We start from the raw sequence: 25,601 nt of genomic DNA, 5'->3' as shown, positions 1-25,601 counted from the left end.
TCCTGTGTGAGATGTAGCTGTTGAAGGTGTGCAAATTTTGCAGCACTCGCTAACGTCCCTAATTGTTAATTACATGTCGTCACCCTGCTGCAACAGTGTACAAGGTTTGTAACTGGCAATCAGACTTAAGAAGCTTGTAAGGAGCTCAGTTGGTTCCTCTCCTATGCTATTTTAATCACAGCAGCTGCCTCTGTGCTGACAGCACTGCTGTCAGGGGGCAGATTCATGAAGTAGTTTCTCCTCCCCCCTACACAGGAGAATACCTGGGAGCCCAAGACAGGCACGTTGCAGTGTGACAAGTGAGACCTCTTTTGGTCTCAAATTATTCTCAAAAAAGAATAAACCCCTACCTCTGAGAATCACGTTGTGCCTCTAAGCTCTGTAATCTGGAGGCGAGAGTAGAGAGGAACTGCTTCTTTCCCCACAGCTGGGTCACACGAGTAAACCAGAGATGGGGCTCTCCTTCCTCTGCATCCTTCTGCCTCAGTGGCTGCTGCTTTGGACTGTGTGAGCTTGGGGCATTTTGGGTTGTTTTTGCCTCTCAGTTCTGTTTCCTGACAGACGTTCCCAGCCTTGGGCCTAAGGTCTTTATGAATCACTCAAAAGAAGGGGGGGGGGGGGGGGGGGGATGGGGGGTAAGCTTTGCAGATTGTTGGTGCTAACTGGAATCCTCTTTGCTCAGCTTTTTCCTCTACTGTGTTTCTCCACCCTGCAAGATGTACTTTAATCTTTATTTTGCACAACATTGTTGTGAGATGATAGAGGGAAGTGAGGTTTTGGCTGGGACCAAAAAAGTTGTGTGAAAGTTCAGAGAAATATAAACCTACAGAGCGGTATTTTTGTTCCTCTTAAAATTGTCAGTTTTACCAGTCGTTCTATGCCACCACTAAAGTAATTAAGGAAGACCCCTGAACTCAGTTTGCCAACTCAGAGCTGGAAGAATGATGCGTTCTGCCCCTAGAATTATACAGATACCAGCATAGAGATATGTACTTAAGTATGCATGAATTACAAAGTATTTTTAAGTATAAACCAAATAATTACATGTGAAACTGGGGGAATATCTTCTGTGCAACAGGTGATCTAGGTCCAGAGGCATAAGCTACTGGCAGATCATGGAGGTTGCACCTGGCTTCCTCAGCAGAGCTCTGTGGGCAGCTGCTCTGAGAAAGCATCTTCTGAAGTTATTTTAGGTGCTCTCTCAACTTTCCGGGCTTCATCTTCACCATCTATCTGTGCTATCTCTGCGGTAGGGCTGAGGTGTGGGCTGTTGCAGGGCAGCTAGCTGGCACAAGTGTCAGACTGCCCACCTGTATCTTGCCACCCTTTGTATCATCAGGACACCAACTCAAATGTGAGAAGTCTTCTTGTAAAGATGCATTGTAACTGTCTGGATTTCATAACAGGTGCATCAGTGTTAAAGAACTCCAAGGAAGAGCATTGCAAAATGTTGGTATGCAGCGTATGCATGCTGTGCTCAGCTCTTGCTCTCTGTAGTGGCATGCCATCATCTTGCAGGTGCAGAGCAGGTTGTAGGAGCGGAAATGGCCACTAACTCAAAACCAAAACACTTTGCACACTGGTGTGACTTTTGAAGGTGTAAAGCGGCAGCTCTCGGAATGTGGTCCAAGGTTATTAATAGAGCAGGGGTTTTGTCAGGTCAGGAGTAGTGCCACTGTGTATTTTCTTCCTATGTTCCAGTGGACCAGTACGAATGAACTTAACTTGCTCCTTTGTATTTTTCCCATAACTGTGTTGACTTTTCACTAGCTAAGACTTATCTTGGGACTGAATCCTAGATTCTGCTTTGATACTGATGGAAATGGCTGGCTCTACATGCATCATTAGCCTAGCGTTAGTTAATGATACTTACTAGTGACTATGCAGAACAGGATCATCAAAGCTCTTAGCAGTTCTTAACTAATTAATCCTCCTGTCTGTGAGCTGGAAGTTAAATAAATACCAACGTTTCCTTTTTAACAAAGGGGGAACCAAATAGGAAGATTAAGTGATTTGCATGGACTTAGTGGCAGGGCTGGTAGGAGTAGTCCTGTGCTTCAGTACTTATGGTCATCCTCTGTAGCCTTTCTTGTTGCTTTAGTAGTTTCCAGAAATGAAGCTCGTGATGCTCTATCTCCTGCTGGTGAGCACCCTGTTTGAGTGACCTTCTTAGTTGGCAGTCAGAACAAAAGAGGTACCATGAGCAAGGGGTCCTGGCTTCAACAACCTTCATAGCTTTCGATGTAACAGCACTTGATCTGTCTACTGTTTTCTGAGACTTGGTCACATCCTTGGGGTTCTTTCACAGAAGAGTTTCAAGAATTAGTGGTTCATTTCTGCTGAGGTTGGTTTGATGTCAGAATTCTCTTTTATTCACCATGGCCTTACTTTTCACTGGTTTGTAATACACACACAAATGTTAATAGCTGCCACGATGTAGGAATGCATGGAGCTGAGGAATGAGGAGGTGCAGCCCATGCAGAAGGTTCTCATTTCCTCCTGTGTCATCCTGCCCATGCCTCAAAGTGTGAAGTGTGGGAGAACAATGGATCACAGCTGAACTCAATGTTTGTGGAGATATTTTCCCTGTATCATACTTGTTAAATGTCCATTAGAGATGGATGATATGCTGGAACATGGGCTAATTGGAATCATAAATGATTTCAGTCTGAACTTAGCAAAAGCTTTCAGCCAGAGACAAGAGGGAGTTTGGATATTTTGAATATATTTCAGTGCTTTCTAAGTTTGGCGTTTCATTTCAAAAACACTGAAAGTTGAAGTGAAAACAACCAAATATTATTCATCAAATCATGTTTTTGTTTTTAAAGTGTCATATTAAAAAAACAAAACAAAACAAAATACAGAGGTCTTTAGAGAATTTGGAATGCAATTTTTTTGAACATTTTGTTTTCTCAGCAATACAGGGTTTTTTTCCTCTGCTCTCCTGACAGTAAGGATACTTCACACTCAATGAGAATGCTCAGGATCTTTGCATCAACCTGGCTTTTTGGTAGTTCAGCCACTCTCCTTTTGTACCTCTTGGCTTTGAGTTCATTGGCATACCTATCATATTCTGCATGGAGAGCCACTTATGCTCAGAGATAGCCCTAGTCAGTTGCCCACAGAAGTATTGAGTTAGCCAGCAAAGACTGGAAAATTCACGAGAGAGTTGCACTTGTGTTTTTCTGTGCAACCAAGAGGAGTTTAAGAGGACGTTTGCCTTCAACTGTTTGGACTGTGGTGTGCATTTTAACATTCTGCTTCAGATCAGCATTCCCATAACTCCTGCTGGCATCCTGAAAGTAAGGGGAGTATTTGTGCTGCAGAGGGACCTGGTGTGGAGAAAGTACAATGGTTTTCATGGAATTGTGATCCTGATTTCCTTCTCACCTACTGTCAGAAAATTCCTCTATGATTCTAATAGGTATTCAGTATTCTCTACTTTAAATTTCTCCCTGCTCCAGTAAGCCAACGTCACCTCAACGGAGATGGGCTTTGTGTTGTTTTATACTTGTCTTCACAGCTGTGGTAATAAATTACATCACCTTCTATGAAAGCAGTTGCTGTCAGAAATTCAAGGTTGACTAGATGATGTTATTTTCAGCTTACTAAAATGCTCGTTATGGCTAATAAGTTTTCAGTGGATGTTTACAGGAGCAGAGAGATCCAGTTATCCTTCCTAGCAGGCAGTTTTTTGGCTGTGGCGGAGAAGTACCATGCTGGGCAGCTGTGGGCTGCCTGGGGATGCCAGGACAGAGACTGGCTCTGCAGAGATGTGAGCTGCTGCAGGCAAGGTAGAAATTGGATTTAAAAGAATTTTCCTATGCTGGCTTTTGTCCTGCAGATTTCTAGGTATGAGAAGGAAAGGGGCAAAAACACAAAGAGGAAATGAGCCTTATGACAAATAATGTGGCTACAGTGCTCAGACATGCTGTTGCACTCTGGTACAAAGACTGTCTTTCTGTTGTGTATTTTTGTATCTTGCATTAAGTAACATACCCTCTTGGCTCCTGCAGTACAACCCTGGGTAACTCACAACAACAGCAGTCTTAATAAGTGTGCAATTTGTGGGTAGTATGGCCTGGTGACTCATGCACCCTGATTGCCATTGTTAGGGAGCAAAAACCATGGCTAAAACTGCATTTGGAAGGTTTCATTGCAGTACCCGGTGCAGAGTTTCTTAATATTTTTCACTTTCTCTGCCTCGATACCTAACTACTTCCAGAACAGGGAATGTGTAAGGAAGCCTTTGGTTTGTTTTTGTCTGTTTCCCAACTGTAGCATCTGAAAACCTGAGCATGATGAATGATGCCTTATCATTTTCCTCACATGGGCAGTGTCTGAGGTTGTGGTCCTCTTTTTTTGACTCTGACCAAAATCAGCAGCTTCTCTTGCTGTGGGCAGATGCTATTTGGCCAATTCCCTGCAGCAGCTCTCCAGCTTTACCCAGTTACTGGTATGTTTTGAGCAAACACAGATGAGGGGAAGTATGAGACACCATGTTAAGATACTTCCTGCCCAGTCCCTCAAAGAAAGGTCCCTGTGCAAATGCTTGACATAGAGATCATATTCGACCTTTGATCATCTGTCATTTTGTTGTAAGAAAGCATGCCATCATTTGCCACCGTTTAAAATAGACCTAAAGGAAGTGAGGGCTTAAACTTAACCTCAAACACATTGAGCCCTGCATTTCCTATCCAGCTATACAGCATGCTATCTGGTTTCCTACACCTCAGGCCTGCTAAGTTTAGTTTCTCCAAGCCAGCTGCTAAGTAGTAAGGGAAGCAATGTTTTCCCTGGATAAAGCATTTACTGTGCACAGCCATCCCAGCTCCTTGCAACCTTAATGTATGATCCTCCTGGCCAGCAGGCAGAAATATGCTTTCGAGGGTCCTCTCTTCTAAAAACGCACGTTTTGAATTCTTTTTTCTCTTTCTTTTCATTTCTCTCATGGGTTCCTGCACTTAATTCTGTGATGCTATGTTTTCTTGGTTTCTCTAGGAAGAACGTTATTAGCTGTGTGCTTAGGCATAATCGTGTAATGGTTACAAATGTCATGTGGTTAAACCATTGCTAAATTCAGCATTGGAGTATTATGCATTAATGAGTGTTAGATCAAACCCAGTGCAGTCACTCTGGTCTTCTTTCATCTTAGGACATGAATGAATGAATAGGAATACATAATGTATCGTGCAGGAATTAGCTTGCTTCACCAGAAACGCTGTTTATTACAGAAAGAAGCTGCGTGAAAGAGCTGTGATAAAACTGGCCCATTTTCCTTTTCTGTTAGTATGATTTCTTGTCCATTTACTAGAGGCAAAATTATTTTTATAACCAAGGAGCTGCTGGTTCCTTTTTCAGAGGTTTCCTTTCAGGCCCTGTTATGAAAGCCACAGACGTTTCAATAGAGAGTCTTCTGGGGAGCTGAAGTATTTATTAACTCAATTTCTTTTCTTCACCCCATATTTTTTAAATAAAACCTTCCATAATTGTACCTGTTTAGTTATTGTGTCCTATCTGACAGCCATGTGGCACAGAGCACAGTCGGTTGCACGAGTGGGAGCTCTTCTTTTGGGGCAGGCTCTGAATCTGAATTCCTATGGCACAGTCATCTGTTTTTTTTTCCTCAGAAACAATGGTGCTCTTTCTGTTAGAATTCATAAATCATTATTATTTACAAAACAGGAATCTTAGTAATATTAATATCTCAGTAAAACTTACAGGACTGGGAAAATTCCCTTTGTCTCATCTGGTTCTATAAAACACTGGTTAGGTTCCTTCTTTTTATCGTATTAACAAATCTCCAGCGTTTCAGGCCACAAAAGGAAAGACTTCTGAAGTAAAGGCTTTACAGTGCTGATAGGAACAGACAATGTGCAGGAGCCCTCGGACAGGTGCAGCAGCTCGGCGCAGAGGCGTGCATCTGTTCTGTGAATAATTCTTTCCCAGTTGGACACTGAAGGACTAATTATGGTATTTGTATGGAAGGGATGTTCTCTTTTCCTAGAATTGCAGATAGCTTTATCTGAGTTATTCTGATGTTTCCCTAACGTTACATCCTTCCACCTCTGCTCAGCCCTTGCTCCAGCTGTCAGTGCTCATAAATTCAGTTTTGAATTTGGCATCAGGAGCCATTTGTCTCTGGTTGGAATGAAAATGTGTTCTAATGAAATAACTGAGTCTAACCCAAAATGCACTAGGCTTCTGTAGAGCATATGACGAGAAAGAAAGAGTTAATTTCATCAAACTTGGAACTGCGTAGGAAATGCTCTTCTGCAATATTACTTCAGCATTTGGATATGTGTCCTTCTTCCTCTGTCCCTTCATGTTATGAGCTATCTCCCCATTCATTTTACTCATTTTAAAATGGGGCAGTTTCATAGGCTCAACTACTGTTTTTTTGGGCAAATTGAGCCTGATGTCTGCTTGCTTTTCTGAAATGAAACAATTGAAAAAAATGAAACAATTAAATGCATGAAAAAGAATGCAAAACAGCATGTTTTCTTTATGGGAACTGTAATATAAATTTTAGTACAGAGCGCTGTCATAGAGATAAGGACAGAAAATGCACAGGATGGAGCTGTAAAGCAAACATAAAAAAGATTGTCTGAAGCATGTAATTGAATTCACTTTAATCCAGTCATGCAGACAGAGGAGCCTGATGGCACTGCTCAGAATGCTCAGTATTAGCCTGCTTAGAAATGGCTAGAAATATGAAAGTCTCTGGATATTAATGGCTGCAGAAAACTGCTGTAACAAATCTTTGGTCTATTGGGACTGGTTAATGCAAAATTCGAAGCTGAAGGTCCTTCTGACCTGCCAGAGACTTCTGTGCTGAGGAAGCTCAGGGTGTGCTGAATAATCCTGGAAATGGCTCCCAAACAGGCTGTGATAACAAACAGGGGATGCGACCATAGTTTTTTATGTTTATTCTTGCAAATTTTGGGATTCCAAACTTGGCACCCTTCTTTCAATGGGTATGCATGAAGGTCATCTCATCGATTGTAGTGCAATGTGCAGTAATGCTTAGCCTCATTAAAGATAGCTAAGCAGCCTACATTAGGGAGCTGGAATGTATATTTTATCTCCAGGCTCTGCTGCAGTGCTAGGAGCATCTCAGTAGTGTTTTTGGGTTAAGGCAAACTGTGAGAATACTTATTATCCTCTTATGGGTTGGCAGTGACACCTTTTGTTTTCACTCTTACCGCTGCATTTCTCTTAGTAGATTCAGGAATAGATTGCCTGGAAAAATAAAGATCAGCAGGAAAGCCTAAATCCATCCATTTGCCTGTCATGTGTTAGGCAAATGGTGCTGACGTTAGGAAATGTGCAGCACTTGACACGTGTGCTCTGTAGCTGTGCGGATGTAGCTTGCAGACATGGTGTGCAGTCAGCGCTTTGTGGTGCTGACAGGATCCTGATGGAGAGTCACAGTGCACTGAAGGGAAGATAAGTGAATATAAAAAGCATGTAATTGCACTTGTATGTATGTAAATATGTACATTAGTGCAGATTTCCAAAAATCGCCATCTATCACAGATTTAAGTGTCATTTAGATGAGTTTTTGAGATGTTTAACTTTTTTTTTTTTTTTTTTTTTACAAGTGAGGGCAAACCTAAAAACACTACACTTTGCAGGTGCCATGCTGTGCAGAGTGGCTGCTGTCACACCATAACAGGGGACCTGCACTGGAAGCCTGGCTCTTTGGCAACACAGACCAGGACCTCTAAGAAGCTTTGAAGTGGTGCAGTGAGAAGGTCAGGAGGGAAGGGGCTCGTGTCCATCAAACCCTGTCTGTCCCCTGCAGCCTAAGAGTGACGGAGAGCTTTGCTTTGCTCCTGAGTACTATGTCCCACGGTGACATCAGTGCCCTGCTGGGCCCATGCCCCTAGGATGCTGGGGGGTCTGAGTGTGTTGTGAGAAGTGACAGTCATGGCTTAAAAGGATATGTTAAAAGGCTGCTGGAACCTTGTCAGAGCGATTGGAACATCTGTGTGCATGGAATCTTCCGGCCCATTAGGAAGAAGACTTCAATGACAAGGTGGTGTTCCTGGCATCTCTTGGATGAGTTATTGTGCACAGTGTATGACATCCATACAGAGCCTTGAGCAACAGATGACTAAGTGTCGTCTGATGCTGTTACTGAAAAGTAGGTGAATGTGTGTATTTCACTGAAAGAAGGAAATGACAAAACTTGGGCGACGCACTTGGAAATAACTCAATTTCAAAACTCCTTTTTCCCCTTCAGGGCAAAGGAGTCACAATTTGGTTGGAATAAGCCAAAAAGCACAGTCATTTGCTTTTAAGTCTTTTGGAGTTATGGTAGAGAGACAGTGACAGAAACTTTATGAAGTGTGTTTCCAATGTGATGTTTTGGAGTGGGCAGAAGTTTCACTGCTGTCTTTAATGCGAATTGAGTCTTAGTACTCAGCGTGAGTACGTGTGATCTTGGCTGCACTCATAATTTTGCAATCAAATGTCACTCAGTATTGACTTTTTAAAAAATTGATTTTCCTAATGTAAGTGATCTCTTAACATGACCTCAAGTGAGGCAGGACCGACCCCTGCAAGCAGCACTCAATAGGAATGGTGAGGCCTGAGTTGGGTGGTCCTGACTGTGAGTACAGCAGTTGAGTTTCACCTCATCCTTGTCCTTCAGAGGCCTCATTCCATGCCAGCAGCTAGCTATGGAGAAGGAGATGGGTACTGGAGGCCTGCAGGGAGCTATTTTGTGACCTAGGAGTACTTTTGTTGTATCAAAGCAATGTGTTTTGTGGATTTGTTGAACTTGGTTGTTCCATGAGGTAAGGCTGCTGGGGTGCCCTAAGCAGGAATAGGTGTTGTGCTTAGATCAATCTGTAGCAGTGCTGAGGTCTTGTGGTTGCAGGCGGAGCAGGAGTGATGTGTTGCATCTCACAGTGGCATAGTGCTGGCCAATTGCTCACCAAACATAATGGTTCCTAGAGGCAGCTTTTTAAGTATGTGCAGAGAGATCTTGCGTCTTCAATTATCTTGTAATCGCTTTGTTATGACTTCAAATATTCACATGAAAAACACTGGAAATAACAGAAATGCAAAATAAGCTAAAAGAACCTCAAAATTGTGCATCACTGTAATTTCCATTATTTCCTGGGTTAGACTAGATCAGAAATACTACAGGAAGTGCTTTTCTTGTGGTATTTTTGCTTCCTTTCCTAGCAGAGACAGAGTGTTACACAACATGTGACAACGAGATCTGCTGCTGATGGCCTGGCTGTGAGAGCACTGGTTTCTTGCCCCCTGTGACAGACCCCAACCTGGCAACACAGGATGAGGACCAGCAACTCTGTGGACTGGAGGTGGCCAGGCACTGCTGGTGCTGCAGGGAGCAGGTTGGGACAGTGCACAGGCAGGGGTTGAACAGAAGGGTATTGCCATCACTTCTCTTTCCATTTCTAAAAGCCTGCAGAGAGGCCTGTCAACCTGTGGTGCTGCTCGGAAGCTTTAGGCCAGTTCTTATCGTATCTGAATGGATACACTCGGCTCTGACGTGTGAGTTAGTGGACACTCAGAAGGGTTTTGCCTGTTCCTCAGGCATACGTTTGCGTTTTTAGGCCTTCTAAGATCTCAGTTAGAGACATGGAACTTTTGCATCCAGCCTGTGCACCGTCCAATTGATATTCTGTGGGGTGAGCCAGAGTATATGCATTAAATCCTGCATTAAACCTCTGCTGATAGCATTACGGTTATTAAATAATACAAACAATTTTCCTGTTTGCCAAACAGTGGGGATTCCTAGTGTACACTGGGGAGGCATGAACTATAAAAGCTTCTATTCTTTTTTTTTTAATTAGACCATATCTAATTAAAATGATTGCCTGCCATTACAAGCATTTATGAAGAATTTTCCAAATCAACATGACTCATGGGTCTGTATGGAGACGGACTGCACCGCAGTCGATTTGGGATCTGTTTGCCTTTGCCATGCAATTGTTCTTTGTCTTCAGAGGCAGGCAGTCTGATTTATCACTTAGCGTGCGTTGCTAGCCCTACTGGTCTCTGCAGTTCCTCTTTCATATGAACTGATCAGCATGTTTTGCATACATATGAGAACTGTGTTTGAGATCCAGTTCAGGGCTCTGAATGGACAGATCAATGCGAAGGTGAAAGCAGGACTGTCTTTAGATGATGCGGGTGTGGAATTTAACAGATGGAGATAACAGGCTAGTTCTTTCAGCTGTTGAAATCAGTGTGGAAACATTAAATGCCTTTCTCTTAAGCCATGCGGGAACAGGAACCATTGCTTGCACTTCAAGCAACACACAAAGCTTAGCCCCAGAGTACTGACTGTTCTAGAGGGAAGACAAGGCCCCAGTCAGAACTGAGGCTAGCTAGCAAAACCTGCTGGAGAAGAGCCAGTCACTCCTGATAAGAGGGAGATACAGAAAGCCAGTCTGCAGTGATGGGAAGCCTCTCTTGGCCTGGAGAACAAACCCTGGCCCAGCTACAGTGAGAGGTGTGACAGCGTGCCTGGAGGGAAACCACCCCTGCTGGTTGCATGAGTGGCTTCCTCCTGACTCAGCTCAGTGAGAGACACTGGTTCCGGGGCAGAGCCCAAGAAGCTGCCTGTGAAGCTGAGGCTCCTTGCTGCAGGTAGAGCTGTGTGGCCAAGAAGATGTTGGGATGGTTTGTAGGGACCTTGGCTTGAAATATGAAAACAAATTTGCACGTGTATGGAAATCTGAAATGTTCAGGCTGAGTTCCCAGGCATGAAGGACGTGGGGTTTAGAGTAGCATTTCTAAATTGATCAGATGTATTTTTTTCTGTGAGGTACATCCATGTTAGCAGGATGGTGTAGAGTGGAGAAGGATAAGCCCTGTGAGCTGGGAAGACCAATGCTCTGGCAGCATCAAATGATTGCTCCTCCTCCTGCAGATCCCTTCTGCTTTTCCTGCTCACTTGTTGCAGTGTTTTAAGTACAAATGATGGTGGAGATGTGAGGAAATAGGCCGGGAGCAAGGTGCTGCCTGGAGAGCAACCGTGGCAGTGGGCATTACTTGCTCAGCAACTGCAAGTGAAGGGCTCAGCTCTGCAGCTGGTGAGCTGAAGCTGGTGCTGATGTTAGTGCAAGGTCTGCAATCATACTTAAGCTGTTGCTCTCTCTCACTTTCATATCTACAGTTTTGGTGGGTTTTTCTTCCGAGGGTTATTAAGACATATGAAACATAAGGCCCATGCTATTGCCTTTTCTTTAGATCTGGGCAGTTCAAATAATGTGTGATGAGACATAGAATTAGATTTCTATGGTAAGATTTTAAGTTTTTAATATAGACATCTGCATTTGAGTTTCTGTGTCTTTATTCTGAATGCAGAGTAATATGTAATACCTGCTGTGTGATGTGGTTATCTACAAGGCAGTGCCACTAAAAAAAAATAGGAAAGGAAAAAGCAATATTTTCAGCCTTGTTTTGTAGGTGAAGAACTGGGACACAGACAATGTATTTTTCTGTCATGGACTAGAAATTAAAATGTGCTTGAATTTCCAGTTTTGTCTTAACCACAAAACCAATTTTTTTCTCTGACTGGAGATAGTTTGCTTTGGATTTTAAAATATTTCTTAAAACAGAGTACTGAAATAAAAGCTCTTGTATTGTTATGGCTGCTTCCAAGGACAGAAGCTTTATGCCTATGGTCTTTTCTCCTGCTGCTGATAAAATTATACATTTTCTCACCTCATGTATGGTGGTTGTTGCTAAGACTTCTTTTTTCTTTGCTGTAACTTGAATTACAGTTGTATGCATCATCCAAATGCTACAGCACTATTTCCGGTGCTACCAGAACAAAAATGGCCTGCTTTTTCTCCTGCAAGCAAACACTTTGGTTTTAATTAATGACAATGCAGTTATTAGTTGTCTGCCACTTGCATGGCTTTTATGGGTCACTCTTGTACTCTTTTTCTTTCTCTTTAATTATACAGTTGGTAAAGCAGAAGCTGAGGCTGTGCATGGGACAGGGCTCACAGTTGCTAGCTAGGAGGGAATGGGCTTTGCAGTCAGGTTTTCCTGCCTCAGAAGACAAAACCAATAGCTGACGTCAGCATGAGGCTGGGTCTTGCTGCTGTGACTGGTGGTGGCTTTGTCTCCTTGGCGCTGTTGCTGGAGCTGAGGTTTTGCCAAGACTGCCCACCAAAGCTGCAGCTGGGCCACAAGGGCTGTGGTTTCTGCTCTCCCACTGGAAGGAAGATTTGCCTTCAAATTTAGGAATGCAGTAATTGCACCTCTAGAGCTGAACCCAGTGACAGATCTGGGCACGGGCAGCTATTTTTACCCAGTTGTTACAGAAGATGGTTTTTGGTTAGTTTGCCTGGATTCTTTTTCATTTTCAGTCGTACGCTTCCATTTTGTTAATACAGCAGTATTGCTGTGGACACCTGAACTTCTCACAGGAAAAGGAATGGGAGGAGAGTGCTGAAATGAAATTAGCAGATAACAACAAGTTTATAGTGGTCTCTTGTGCTCTTTCCAGCCAGCAATTGCAAGAGATGGGAATCTGAGTGATTCAGTCCTTCAGTGTGATCTGAGAAGGTCATTGGCCTGTGTGCACATAATCAAAGACAGGCTGCCTCACATATGGAGTAGAGGTAGCTGAACTTGTGAATCCACAATGCTCATACACCAAAGCACGAAGAAAAATGGTAAACCTGACAGGTTGGTTTCACCTGGTCCCACCAGTTTTAAGGCTGCTTGAACACCACAGTCACGTGAAGCTGCCCTCAGAGCAGAGGACTTACCTCTTGGTGCCCTCACACCTGGGAGGCTGCAGTGCTTCCCAGGGCCTCCAGCTCCTGTCCCACAGTGCTGCCAGCGCTGGGCTGCCTCAGGTCGAGCAAGGTTGGCAAGAATGAGCTGCATCTGAAAGGGAAGCACTGCCAGAACTGTTAAATATAGCTCTATTAATTATTCCTGGCAGCTCCTGCAGCGCCAATTAAACAAGGATTTACATTCCCCAACAATTTTAGCATGATTTTCACTTTTAATCTGCTTTAAGTCCTAAGTATGCAATCTATTAGAAGATGGGTTCTTTCCCAAGTGATTTAAATTCATGATATTTCAGGAGTAAGAAAGGTTTTTGTGCTCTGTAAGAAATCACTAGAATATATGCTTTTGGCTAGTTCTTAATTAGAATTACACGTGCTGCCTTTCTCTCACTGCTTTGGATTACTTGCTGTCTACCCCAGCTCTCTGTTTTTCATAGCTAAGGTAGGAAAAGATGTACTTGACTTCTGTTTGCCCACATTGGGTGCACAGCTGGCGCACAGACCAGTGTTGCTGTGATCATTCCTCAGGAGTACTTAAGGAGCATGGCAGAACTGGCAGTTCCTGGCTGCTGACAGGAGGTAGCAGGGGTGTGTTGTTATGCTGCCTGATTAAGAACCATGCTGGGGGATTGGTGCACCAGAGGTGGTGTGCCACTTGCAGCTTTGCAGCAGTGGAGCTGTGTTGTCGCTTTGCTCACGTGTGCTGCAGGTACCCTGATCTGTGTGTCATTGCCACTCCCTCTGCATGGGCACAAGTTGTACCACTGTCACAGTTGAGCACTGACATTTTCAGTGCAAAAAAACCCCACCACGTAAATGACATTTCCATGGCAGTGTGACATATCCCCACTGAGTTGGGGATGAGGGACAAAGAAGATATTGAAAACCAAAGGGCTGTTGTACCATAGCATAATTACTTTATATCATCATAAAAGAAAATAATGTGATGAATGTAACTCAGGTGCTAACTCTCCTTCCCTTCGCGCACTGTTATACATTGAGGTGACATTAACACCAAACTTGTGAGCAGTGGTAAATCTCTGTAAGCAGGTTCAGCCATGGGAAGAGCAGAGTAACTGCTCAGGGGAGTGCTTGGCACTGAGCCTGTAATGGCACTTGGCAGAGCTGTGCTGAGCTCACCATCAGCACTGGCTGCTCCTGCCCCTGGAGCTGAGCGCTAAAATGGTGGTCTTTGGTATTTAAGATGTGCTTTGCTGACTCCTTGCTGTGAGGCTGAAGGCAGCCGGTCTATGAGAAACATGCTGGTGTTTCCCCAAGAGCGATGCTGTTTTGTGCCCATGTTGCTCCACCACCTGTGCCAGCTGTCTCGTTTGTCTGGCTGTGCTTTTTTGGGAATGCTGATCGTCAGCTTGGGGATTTCTGTGGAGAAAATGTGCTGTGATTGTAGGACATCAGGAAACCTTTTTCTTTTTTTCCTGTGGAAAGATGAGGGCATTTGGCAAACCCTGAGTAGCATGATCAAATCACTTCTAAGTGTGACTGTGTTGTTTCCGTTCCCTGAGCTATTTATGCGGCGCACGTTTGATGGCAAGCTGTGAGTGTTATGTAAAGAAGTCTGCTAGCAGGCAGTCTCTGGGAGCAAACCTGAGATTTCATTTCAGGCAGGATCTTCCTGAGAGAAGATAATGGGAGGAATGGTTCTATACCCTGACTAGCTTGAGCCTAAAACTCTGTAAATAAGAAAAAACGAGTGTGTTTAATTTTTATATATTCATGATACATTTCTGCTGTAGCGAAATGCATATGTATGCATGGAATCCAATGAAATGCCCACAGTTGTGCATTAACTTTTTTCACCAGTTGAGGAAACTCAGATGAGCATAATGTGGAGCACAGAGGCTCAGTGTGGGCAGCGTGGTACTGCTGCCACAGTGAGTTAGTGAGCAGTTGTGGCTGCCACTTCATGGGGCTGAGCTGCAGCAAGGAGAGTGGTCTGTTCACATAGGTCAGCTCTGGGAGAACACAAACAGATTGGCGTTCCATTTCCCTGGGTATAAGCACTTACACAGCGAGGGCACAAACTCTTGCATTATTGTAAGTGGTGCATTTCCTCATGCTACAAAGACCATCTCTCATAGGTAATGAAAAGCGATGGCGTCTCGTTTCAGAGAATCAATATTTTTGCATAAAAACTTAACTGTGACCTCAGCTGCAGTAAGATTAGCAACCCTCATGAGGCATCCTCTTGTCACTGCTGGGCAAGATGACCTCTCTCCAGGCAGCAGTCAGACTCCCTGTGGCCCTGGTCGGTGACTGATGGCAACTCTGGATGGCAGGAATAGAGTTGAGGGTGCTCAGACACTTGTGTGGGACTGGCAGCCCTGCGCCTGCTCTGCAGGTCTGCAGGCTTTCTGGTCTGCTCATGAGGAGGGGGTGAACTTGTGGGTTTTTACTCCAAATTTTACTCCAAATACGCAGTGAATTTAAGAACTGCTCTGACATGTTATTGCACCGAGTTTGGACAAAATTCAACGTTTTGTAACAAGTTTCAGAGCTAGGTGCATCCATTAAGAGCAAGGTGAACTAGCAACTTCTGCCTAACCTGGTCAGAACTGGCCCAGTGACCCTTCCTTGGTGTGCTCTGTTCACTGATCCCTGCAGCTGTACTGACCTGCTGGGCTGGCCTCCCCTGCCATCACAGGCCTGTCATTTTGCCCCTGTGACTCCTAACCTGTGGAAAGGTAGAAGGGTCTTCTGTGTTTATCTCTGACACCAGCTATTCCTTCTCAATATACCGAAAGTCCTCTTCTCATCTCATTTCTTTTGCCCAGCTTTTTAGCCTTCTATTAAACAGCGCATGCGGAAATATATTGGTACTCCATGGCACTTTGGATGACAAGAAAATCCAGATGTTAATATATTTTTCCTGAATTTAAAGTTGGCTGCATGATTTGTTTTTTAATTCGGGTGGACTTGAACATTGGTGATGAATGCTTTCCAGCGCCTAGTGACAGTATTATCTCTGAGAAATCTTCCCTTTGAGTCAGTGTAAAAGAGGAGAAGGAGGTGAGAGTCAACTCATGCCACGGCATGTTTGCCCAGGAAGTACCAGAAGGTCTGGTTGTAATAGGTGACCTGAGCCCACATCCACAGTGCCTCGTTAAACAGTCACGGAATTGCAGTGGCTATGACAGGGCGGGAGTTTTGTGTTAATCATTCAGCAGCAGGGAGATCTGTATTTTGCCTCAGACTGGTACTTTACCATCTGTTTGAAGCCTTATTGTTTCCTAACAACTGTTATTAACATGTTAATTTTTTCCCTGTTGGAGTAACCATGATGTTGATCAACCAGATTGTTTGAGATGTTGAAGTTCCAAATAGAGCTGTGCTGTTCCAATTAGCGAATTCATTTCTTGTATGGTTGATTGATGTCTGTTTAGTAAGCTTGTCTTAGCTCTGTTCTGTCCATTTGTGGCATTGGTCTTGCTCTGAACTGTTCTATCTGATCTTAGCAGTATTTCCATCATGTGACATCTGAAAGGATACCATGGCTTGGCAGTGGGCTAAGCCTTAATCTCTGCAAATATCTTGCAGCAGTTTGCAATGAATACCAGGAAGAGACAGATTTCATAATACGAACCTGCACAGTTTGAGACTGACATCTGCTAAGCTCTGCTTCTAACTGCTCACAGTGGCTGGAAGCTGCTCCCAGGGTCAGCCACCAGCCCCTGCAGCAGGGTTTCTACCAGGAGCAACAAAGAAAACATTGCCAGTGTGTTTCCTATTCAGAAAGGGAGTTTGTCCAGTTTAATCTTTCAATCTACAGCCTAATTTTGAAGAAAACAGTGGTAATGTGGTCGTAAAATTTTTTCAACTACAGAGGAAAGGACACTGTAAGCACGGCACTGCCACTGGTCCATTTCTTTTGTGCCCTTTCAGATCAGTGAATTTGTGAGTTCTGTCTCTCCCCTTGCACTCTTGGTGGGTTTCTAAGGTATGGGTTGGGATCTAATAAACAGAAATAGCAGTCCAAGGCAGCACTTGGGCAATACAAAAGTAGCTAGATAGGGCCATAACAGCTGTGCTAAAGAAACATGTGTCGCTGCCTGGGTGCTTTAAAGGTACTTCTGTATGCCTCCTGCAAACAACAGAGGTGAGTGATCACCACTGTTGTCTCTGCTGTTTCCTGCTGAAGAGAATGTCATAGCTGGTGAAGGCAAAAGTGGTGATTATTGTTTTAGTACACATAGGTTGGGGTAATAATCAGTACAACTCCTTCTGTAATTGCACTTACAAAACTAAAACCATTTGAAGAAGAAAAAAAAAAAAAAGCTTTATTTTCATGAGAATGATGTTGATAAGCCGACAGGGCTGACAATTTTGTGTAAGTCTTGCCAATCACCTAGATGCACACATCAAATAACGATGTGTGAGGTCAGTGAAGTCTCTTTATGTGTGTGCTTCTCTTTCCTTGCTGATATTTAAATGCACCCCCTCCAAGAGGAGCTTAGCCAAACAGTTAAGCTAACTTGTGCTCACTCGGCCATCTGAGGGGAAGCAGGGCAGGAGTGCTGGCGCAGCTCAGCAGGCTGCTGATGGACTGGGCCACCTGGCTGCTCTGAGCTTCCCAGGAAGTGAAGGACTGGCTGCTGGTTTGCCGGGCCTTTGGGGTGTGTGCACCATGGGTGCTGCCTGCTGGTTGTGCGCCGATTCCTGCTCTGGGTGTGGGTCCATGCTGCTCCTCATCTGCCAGACCTTTACCTGGCCCTTGTCTGTTCTTTGTCCCTTCCTAAGAAAAAGAGAAGTAAAAGCCTGTAAATATCCCCTGTTCTTCTACCTGTTTGTTTGCACAACTTAATTGTAAATCCACAAATGGAGGCAGTACAGCTCTGGATACTTGTGAAAGCAAAAAGTACAGCTCTGCAGTATTTGGGCTCAGAAGGAGGGAAAATCCCATGATTTTGTGAATTTGTGATCGCAGACCCAGTTTCTGCCACAGTTCTTGCTAGCTTTGCTGGTGATTGCTTCCTGCTGGCTATATATACTTGTACCTTTCTGCCACTTAATGGCACATCTTCATTCCTTTGCTCTGTAGCACTTCATCTAACTAGGTTATGAAAACTTCTGATATTGTCTTGTTTAAGCATTTATGGCAATTAAAATTGCACCAAGGATGTTTGCAGTTTCAGGCTTGCGCAGTGGACATTCATAAAGGCTGAGGGAAACACTGCAGCATGGTCTGCAGGTGTAAGGTTAGCTTCACTTTTCCTGTTTGAGTATTGTATACGAGTTGCAGTAATGTAAGGGCTGACTGCAGGAAATAACAAAGTGGGAGGAAGGTTACGTGGTGCTTGGACAGAGGGTTTTTTTTTTTTTTTTTTTTTTTTCCAATTTAATCTAAATCAGCTCTTTTGTAGGCAGAGTTGTGCTTCTCTTTTAGAGTGGCTGAAACTTTGACTGAAGTTCACATCATCTTGGGGTACTATTTAAGGCAAATTGTGTTTATATTTTGTTCTGTGTGCCTTCATCATAATATGCATGCTGTCAGAGAGCATTGCCTCTTTATTGCTTTATGCCAGAAGCTAGTTATGATTTCTTCTGAGAGCTGTTCTTTGTCAATCCCTCAATCTTTTATAAGTGAGATGATTGACTGAGGAGCACCTGCGTCTACACAAGGAAGCAACTGTAGCTGTTGGGCCTTATAAGCTACTAATGGACTTCCACTCCTACCTTAAGCCCTGGTATAGTGCTGTAAGGAAAAAGGTGACAGGGAAGAAAGAAGTAGTTTAACAACTTGGACTTGCCAAATGGACCACTCTCACCTCATCTGAACATAAACCTAAAGTTGTAAATGCACCTTGCTACTTGCAGCAAGTTCTGTTTTGTTCATAAGTGTCATCTTAGCTGTTTTATGATCTTTTAAGGCATAACGTAAGTCTAAATAAGCCACTGGGAGACTTCATTTTATGGTTGTTCATCTTTGTTCAAGTCTTGCAAAGCAGGCTTTCCAGTGCTGCATGCGGATGAGCAGCTAACAAAGGTCATTATGCTCATATATGGCATTCCCTAGCTCCACAGGATGGGTAATTCTCAAATGTTTTGCAGAAGCCTGCTGCTGTTTCTAACATGACGAGAGCAGCATACTTCTGCTCTGACATTAATTGATATGGTAGACCTGAATCTAAATCTTTGTTTTTAAATCATCATTTCACATGGACAGCTTTACCTCGAGCAATAATTTTCAAGTAGGACTGAGGAACTTTTGGTGTTAGTGTAGTGGGTGGGACTTGATGGCAGGGAGATAGAAGATAATTAATGACTGTCATTGTCTTGCCTGTAGTCAGTGGTTTGACATAAGATGAAATGCTACCAGCCACTATCTTAATGGGCTCTCTAATTAGGATACGCAGCTTCATATCCCGGGTTGTTGGCAGCCACAGATAGCACTGACTGTAACTGAAGTGAGGATCATAGACATGCAAATTAAAGGTCTGGGGTGAGATCTTTTTTCTTCCAGAATGAAAGAAATGTTCTTGGCACCCATGGGAGTGAGGTTTTGCATTAGATATAAAACAGAGCATGCAAGAATGGAAGTTCACAACATTCAGAGCCAGTTCTGGAAATTCCTATCTTGCTCTTGTGGTGTCTTATTTTTCTTTGCTGCAGATTGGCATTTGTGGTCCCTCTTAGCTGCAGGTCCTGTCATTGTCCCTACCAGCACAAATCCAATCCCAATGGACTGAATAAGGAGACCCCTAACACGTCAGCCTCTGCTGATCTGCAGTCTAGCGTTTGTCCACGTTTTTAGATGAATAATACCTGAGAACCCTTATTAACAAAGTAGGTAGCATCCTTCTCTTAAATTTGTGTTTTTTATTCTTCAGGAGACAGAAACATGGTAACTCTAGAGGTGTCTACTGAAGCTCTTACAAATACCTTGCCTGCTGTCATCTTTAAAAAGAAACTCTACAGTTTCGTTGTTAAAAATTTTAACTTTTTTTAACTTGTAAGCATAAAAGGGAACTTTTGTTTACCAAATATTCATTAGTATATAGACACATCTGACACTCAGTAAAAAAACCAGACCAGGATCTTACAGGTTATATGTGACTGTCCTGTTTGATGTAGAAGTTAACGCAGCAGGAGATGAGAGACTGAAAGAAATTTTGACCACAAGATATGAGAAGTTCAATTACCTCATACTATAATTTTGAATAAAATTCTATAAGTAATGGCATGACAAATACTGCTCTGCTCTTTGACCCTGAGTAGGTATTTCATGTGTAGTGTTTTTCAGTTTTTCCCAACTTTAGAATGGGGATTTTTTTTTGCGTGTGTGAGAATTTTTCTCTGATTCTCTTTATACACAAATGTCTTCCTATATGATCTTCCTGTAAATATTACAGTTGCAGCAATTGATCCTTCATCCAATGATACAGATAAATCTTTTTGGATTCTGGCTTTTGTACAAACTATGGAAACAAACACACAAACACTATGCACAAACAGCTCACAAAAAGTACTTTTCTGTGTTGTAGGTCTTGCTTTTGGCTGTTTTCTAGCTTTCTGCATTTGTATCTTGGTCACCTCGACCTTTCATAAAATTATCACTTCCTTGTCAGCTGGGATCATGGAAACTGCTTTGGTCAGCATCTCCTTTCCTTCTGTGTTGAGTGAAAAGAGGTATTTTCATTATCCCATAACCTTGTCATCTGATCTGACTATGCATTAAGTAACAAGATGAGACTGTTGAGAACAATTTATTGAAAACAAAAAAGTGGAGATAGAGTGAAGGAAAGGATAAAGAAGGTATATATTGCTTAGAGGCAACAATGAAGTCTAAGGAAATTGAGCTGGACTTACTAAGACTTGAGGAATGTAATGACTGATGTTGGCAGTTATATCCCTCTCTTCTCAGGTCAAAGATACTACATACGTGTTGTTCCCTTTGTATGAATATTTTTAGAAGGGTTACGTGTGAGTATCTACACAGCAAATACAGTATTTGGGATTTTAACAAATGATTTGGGACCTACTATAATCTGACAGACTTCTGTTGATTTAAATAGAAAGCAAATATCTGGAGGGGGAAGTAGAGTTGAAAATGATGGTTTAAGTTGATAATTTGACAGGTAGCTGTTGGATCTAGGCAGCTAATTTGTCTCCTTTAACATCTTATTTTGACATTGACTGGTTTAAATGGCTATTCCCTTGCAATATGACTCATACATTTCTCAAACATTCAGAAATGTTCTGCACATTGAAGCAATTTTATAATAAACCAGGTATCTTGGTGTTCTGATGTTAGTTGGCACTTAGAATTTCTCTTAGTTTATTGCTATCTGCTTATTGTCTGCCTGCATCCCTCAGGTCTCTACTGAAAGGTAAATTCAGTTCTAGTTCTTGTTATACTGCATCCCATGCATCCTTCCAGCTGCTTGTTTTACTCATGATTTTTTTGTTTTCAGTGGATTTCAATCACTATGATTATTTCTATGCAAACTTGAGTTAGGTTTTTAAAGCAAATCGTAACGCTTATAGTCAGATTGATTTGTTCAGAAGTTTTTTTTTAATTATTTTTATCTATCCAATGTGCAGCTTAAGGCTTTTCATGGCAACGCTAACAAATAATTAAGAACAACTCAATTAAAAGCAGCAGCACTTGTTTGCTTTCTGACACAAAGTTAGCAGAGCAGTCCTGAAGCCAGAACCAAGGGCTTCTTTCTGGACACAGTTTGGTGCACCTGGAGCTCCTGATCCACATCCATTTCAGTGGCAGGCCAATTACTGAAGAGTGCTGGTCAGAGATCTCAGCCTCATTTTCTTTTGCTGTGAGGTGAGCAAGCCAGTTAAGAAATGCTGGACACTAGCCACCTCCTGATTATTCACTTCTAGCTAAAAAAAAAAGCACAGCTCAAGGGAAGTTTTTGGCCAGGAGCCACACTAGCCCAATTTATTTTCAAGCAGGACAACGATACAAATGGATGAAACAAAGACTGTGTATTTCTATAGTCTCGCAGCCTGCATGTAAGTGCATTTTCTTGACAGTATAATGAAATGGGTCTAATTGAGACATGCTGAGTGCGAGCTCAGCGCTCAGGCAGCATGCGGGCGTTTAGCACCCACGAATGAAGGCAGCTCTTCGCTTCAGTTTGCTCTGCTTTCTGTATTATTCAACAGTGTGCTCAGAGCTGTCGTCAGAAGGCAAGAAAACCTTAGAAGCCAGAACCAATAGCTTATAAAGCAAATTAAGTTTCAATAAAATAACAGGGGAGGAGCTGGAAAGCTGCCACTTTCACAGGATGCAGCACAGGGTAAAAAGTAAAGAAAACAAATTTATGGTGATGTCTCCAGCAAGGAGACAGTTGTCTCCTGGAAGGAAACAAAAAATATGCAAAAGCTCCTTTTGGGTGCACTTTTGTGTACAGTTCTCCTTCAGACTTGTTGTTCTTTTCATGGGATTATTTTTAGTTTTGGATTTCTGCGGCTGCTTTGCAGTGCTGTGAATGCAGGAATGAAAGCCCAAAATGTTATTGGTTCCTTTATAAGAATCTAAAGATAAAACCACTTCAGTGAATAGCTTAGTATGTGCTGGGGCTGGCATGGGGAGGCAGTATGTAAAATACGTTGGGCTTTTTTGAGCGACTGAAATGTAGCCCTCACTGTTTGGGTCTGGGAGTGTCAGTCTATGCTCGTGGAGGAGGTGGCTGCCATGGCTTCTAACCCATTCCTCCTGCTGCCTGGGACATTCCAACTGGTCTGTTACTGGAGAATGAGAATGGAAACAGCTCAATCTTTCAGTGTGGACGATGTAGGAAATTGAAGTAGGCTGAGGTTAGTGTTTCAAGAGGAGAACAGTGAACTTGTGCCTATCACTGCTCCTCAGCAGTGGCCAGCCTGCTGCTCTTGCAGGACCGTGCTGAGCCTGAATTTGGACTACAGCTCTGCTTTGCTCCTTCCTCCCTCTCCTCCATGTAACTCTCCAGGCAGCTGACTTTCTGGGATTGCTGTAGAGATGTGGCTTCTTCTCCACAGGAATCTAGAACAAGCTCCGTGTGCCTTTGCTAAGCTTCACTCAGTGCAGGTATGGGGCAGTGAGCACAGAGCATGCTCCATCCAGTGTGAATGAGTGGCTGTGGCATAGTGGTGGCTTTTATTATTCCATTTTCAACAAATTTCCATTGGCATTTTCTGAACATGGTCAGATCCATCATCTTAATGTACCTGAAGGGATGGCACTGGCTGAGCATGTTTTTACTCTTTCCTGTGCTGTATCCTATACTTTAAGTATAATGTAGTCTTTAAACACAGTGCAAGAGCTCATGAGCAGCATGGGAGCACAAAGCAGATTTGTTAGATGGTAGTTAAAAACAATTAAAAACTCAAGCTGGAAAGCTTGGAGTGTGGAGCTTGGACAGTTCCTATTATCCAGGTGCAGTGATTCGGTCCATATGAATACATGCTCTGTTTCTGTGGCTGCTGTGCCCTAGAGTCACGCTTGCTCTCCTGTGCTCTATGTTCCCACTCCGTGCTGCCTTCAGCTGCTGTTGAGCCTGGCTGGGGCAGGGCTGTGGGTGCTGCGTAACGTGGTGCACATGGCTTTGTTTCTTGTGTTGGCTTGTTTGCTTTGCTGTGCTCTGGTCTGGTGTCAGAGTTATGTCTGCTGTGGGCCTGAGGGGGATGGCTGTGGGCACCACACATTGTTTACTCGCTTGCTATTTGATGTTTAACTTGTCACAGGTAAATAAATAAGCCTTACTGCTGGGAAGTTTTTCATTGTATTCTCAATCAAACAGCTCAGCTGTTCGATCTGATGGGTGATGATAATCAACCCATGGTGGGTTGTTAATTTCAATCCCTTTTGATGCAGGCAGGGAACTGCTGCTGCTCCTGTGGGGGAGGCAGTGTGGTGAGGCCAGTCCTTTGCTGTGTAACCCTGCACCCCTGATCCAAAGTAAAAATTCTTTCCTGCCTGGGGAGATGCCTGGGCAGTGGGCCTGCTGCTTGTGGCATTGTGAGGCAGTACCTTAAGGCTGCTGGGATGTATGTGTTGTGCGAGGGCTTCATCACACTGTGGGCTGCATCCCTAGCAGATGTGTATTGTTGTTAGAGTAACCATTAGCAGTTCTTGGGGCAGTTGCTTGCTGGGCTGTGAGTGTTGGGCTCCGGGACGTTCAAGGCAGTTGTGGGCAGCACTGGTTGTGCTCTCTGTCAGAGGATGTACTCACCCCAGGCTATTTTTTTTTTCTTCCTCTATGTTACACATCAATAGCAATACAAAGGTGCCTTTATTTATTTATTTATTTATTTATTTTAATTTTGTTAACAGACCTCTTTTAAGAAAAAGTGACTTTCCAGCATGGCGAAAGAAGCTGAAAGAACAGCTTTAGAAATTCGGACAGGGAGAGCAATGCAAACTGTGGTGGTTGTAATGTCAGGGTGTTTTTTTTTGGGGGGCGGTGGAGGGGGTGGGGAAAGTATGATGGTTTAAGTCATTTTTATTAACTTTTAACTTTTTTTTTTAGTTAACTTTAATTCTAGGAATATTTTTTACTTGGAGTTACCCGAGTACTAGTCGCGCTATTTTGTTTTAAATATGATGTAAGGTAGGTACAAAATAGAAACGGGCACAAGGCAGTGCGCGGCAGAGCTTGGTAAAGCAACGCTGCTGGAGCTGCTGAGCGGCACCTGCCGCCCCCGGCGCGCTCCCGGAGGCTGCACACAGCCGGACTCTGCGCGGAACCGCGCGCGGACGCACCTGAGCTCCCGCGAGGGGGCGGTGGGGCCCCGCCTGACGGGGCGGGCCGGGGCGGGGCTGCGCGAAGCGGGCCGGGCCGGCCGCGGCGGCGGCGGCGGAGGGCACAGCGGGGGCCGCCGCGGCCGCAGCGTGGCGGCGATGGAGCCGTGGAAGCAGTGCGGGCAGTGGCTAATCAGCTGCAAGGTGCTACCGCCCAACCATCGGGTCACCTGGGATACGGCCCAGGTCTTCGACCTGGCGCAGACGCTGCGCGACGGCGTGCTGCTGTGCCAGCTGCTCAACAACCTGCGCAGCCACTCCATCAACCTCAAGGAGATCAACTTGCGCCCGCAGATGTCCCAGGTGAGGCCGCGGGGCCGTCCCCGTCCCGCGCTCACTTCCCCGCTCGTGTCCGCGGTCGCGGTGCCCCCGCGTTCTTTGTGCGAGGCTCCCGGCGCCGCCCGGCAGCGCCGCCGCCGCTCCCTGCCCGCTGCTGGGCCCCGCTCGGAGCGAGGGAGCCGGGGCTGAGCTGGGAGGGTTTCGGGGCGGCCCCGCTCGGGCGGTGCGGTGCGGTGCTGAGGGGAAGTTCGCCTCAGCGCGGCGGCGAGGAGCGAGCGCAGCTTTGCGCTTCTGTGCTCGCCGCGCTCCGGTGATCGCCACGGGCGGTTCGTCGCATCAACAGCCCCTCGTTGTGTCGTTCTTCGGGATTTGCCCAGGTGTGCGAGGGGGCGGGAAGCCGTGGGCGCCCGCGTTGCTCGGTGCGGGCGGGGGGCGGCCCGCAGGGATCGGGGGCCGGGTTCGTGCCTCCGGCGCTCCTCTTCTGTCCCCGCCGCCCCGCAGAGCGACCGGGAGACCGCTGCACCGCGGGAGTCCGACGCCTCGTGGTCGACTCTTCCAGCTGATGTTTTGGTTACATAATGACATAGTTCGAAATTCATCCGGTTTTAGATGCTGTATTTATTTTTTTTTTTTTGTCAGAGCTGCTCTGTTTTGTTGCCGCCTCACAAAGGCAGCCCCGCGCCGAGGTGAGGTGGTAGCGGTGACGGGGCTCCGGCTCTCCTGCCGCCCCCTGCGCGTCTCCGCCCCGCCGGGGATGCGACGGGTGT

The 25,601-nt window shown here is 44.5% G+C and overlaps 1 protein-coding gene across 5 annotated transcripts in view; it reads left to right on the top strand.

Moving 5' to 3' along the window:
• VAV3 (vav guanine nucleotide exchange factor 3) overlaps positions 1 to 25,601 on the top strand; it is a 181,495-nt gene that overhangs the window by 686 nt on the left and 155,208 nt on the right. Inside the window, exon 2 of one of the 5 annotated variants that reach the window (XM_052667005.1) lies at positions 7,638 to 7,757. The exons of 1 other annotated variant lie outside the window; for it this stretch is intronic. Coding sequence is in view for 2 of the 4 variants with exons in the window: in XM_052667002.1 (XP_052522962.1) it covers positions 24,655 to 24,858 (204 nt within the window). In the remaining 2 variants the exon portion in view is untranslated. Of the gene's footprint in view, positions 1 to 7,637; positions 7,758 to 7,793; positions 8,042 to 24,600; positions 24,859 to 25,601 lie in introns of those variants that run through there. 3 more of the 5 variants (XM_052667006.1, XM_052667002.1, XM_052667003.1) reach the window with 3 other exon arrangements.

This window comes from Tympanuchus pallidicinctus, unplaced genomic scaffold, assembly GCF_026119805.1.
Source record: "Tympanuchus pallidicinctus isolate F22 unplaced genomic scaffold, pur_lepc_1.0 scaffold7, whole genome shotgun sequence".
In the NCBI taxonomy this organism is placed as follows: Eukaryota; Metazoa; Chordata; class Aves; order Galliformes; family Phasianidae; genus Tympanuchus; species Tympanuchus pallidicinctus.
The sequence above is the reverse complement of the archived record's forward strand: the minus strand, read 5'-3'. Positions and strand labels throughout refer to the sequence as shown.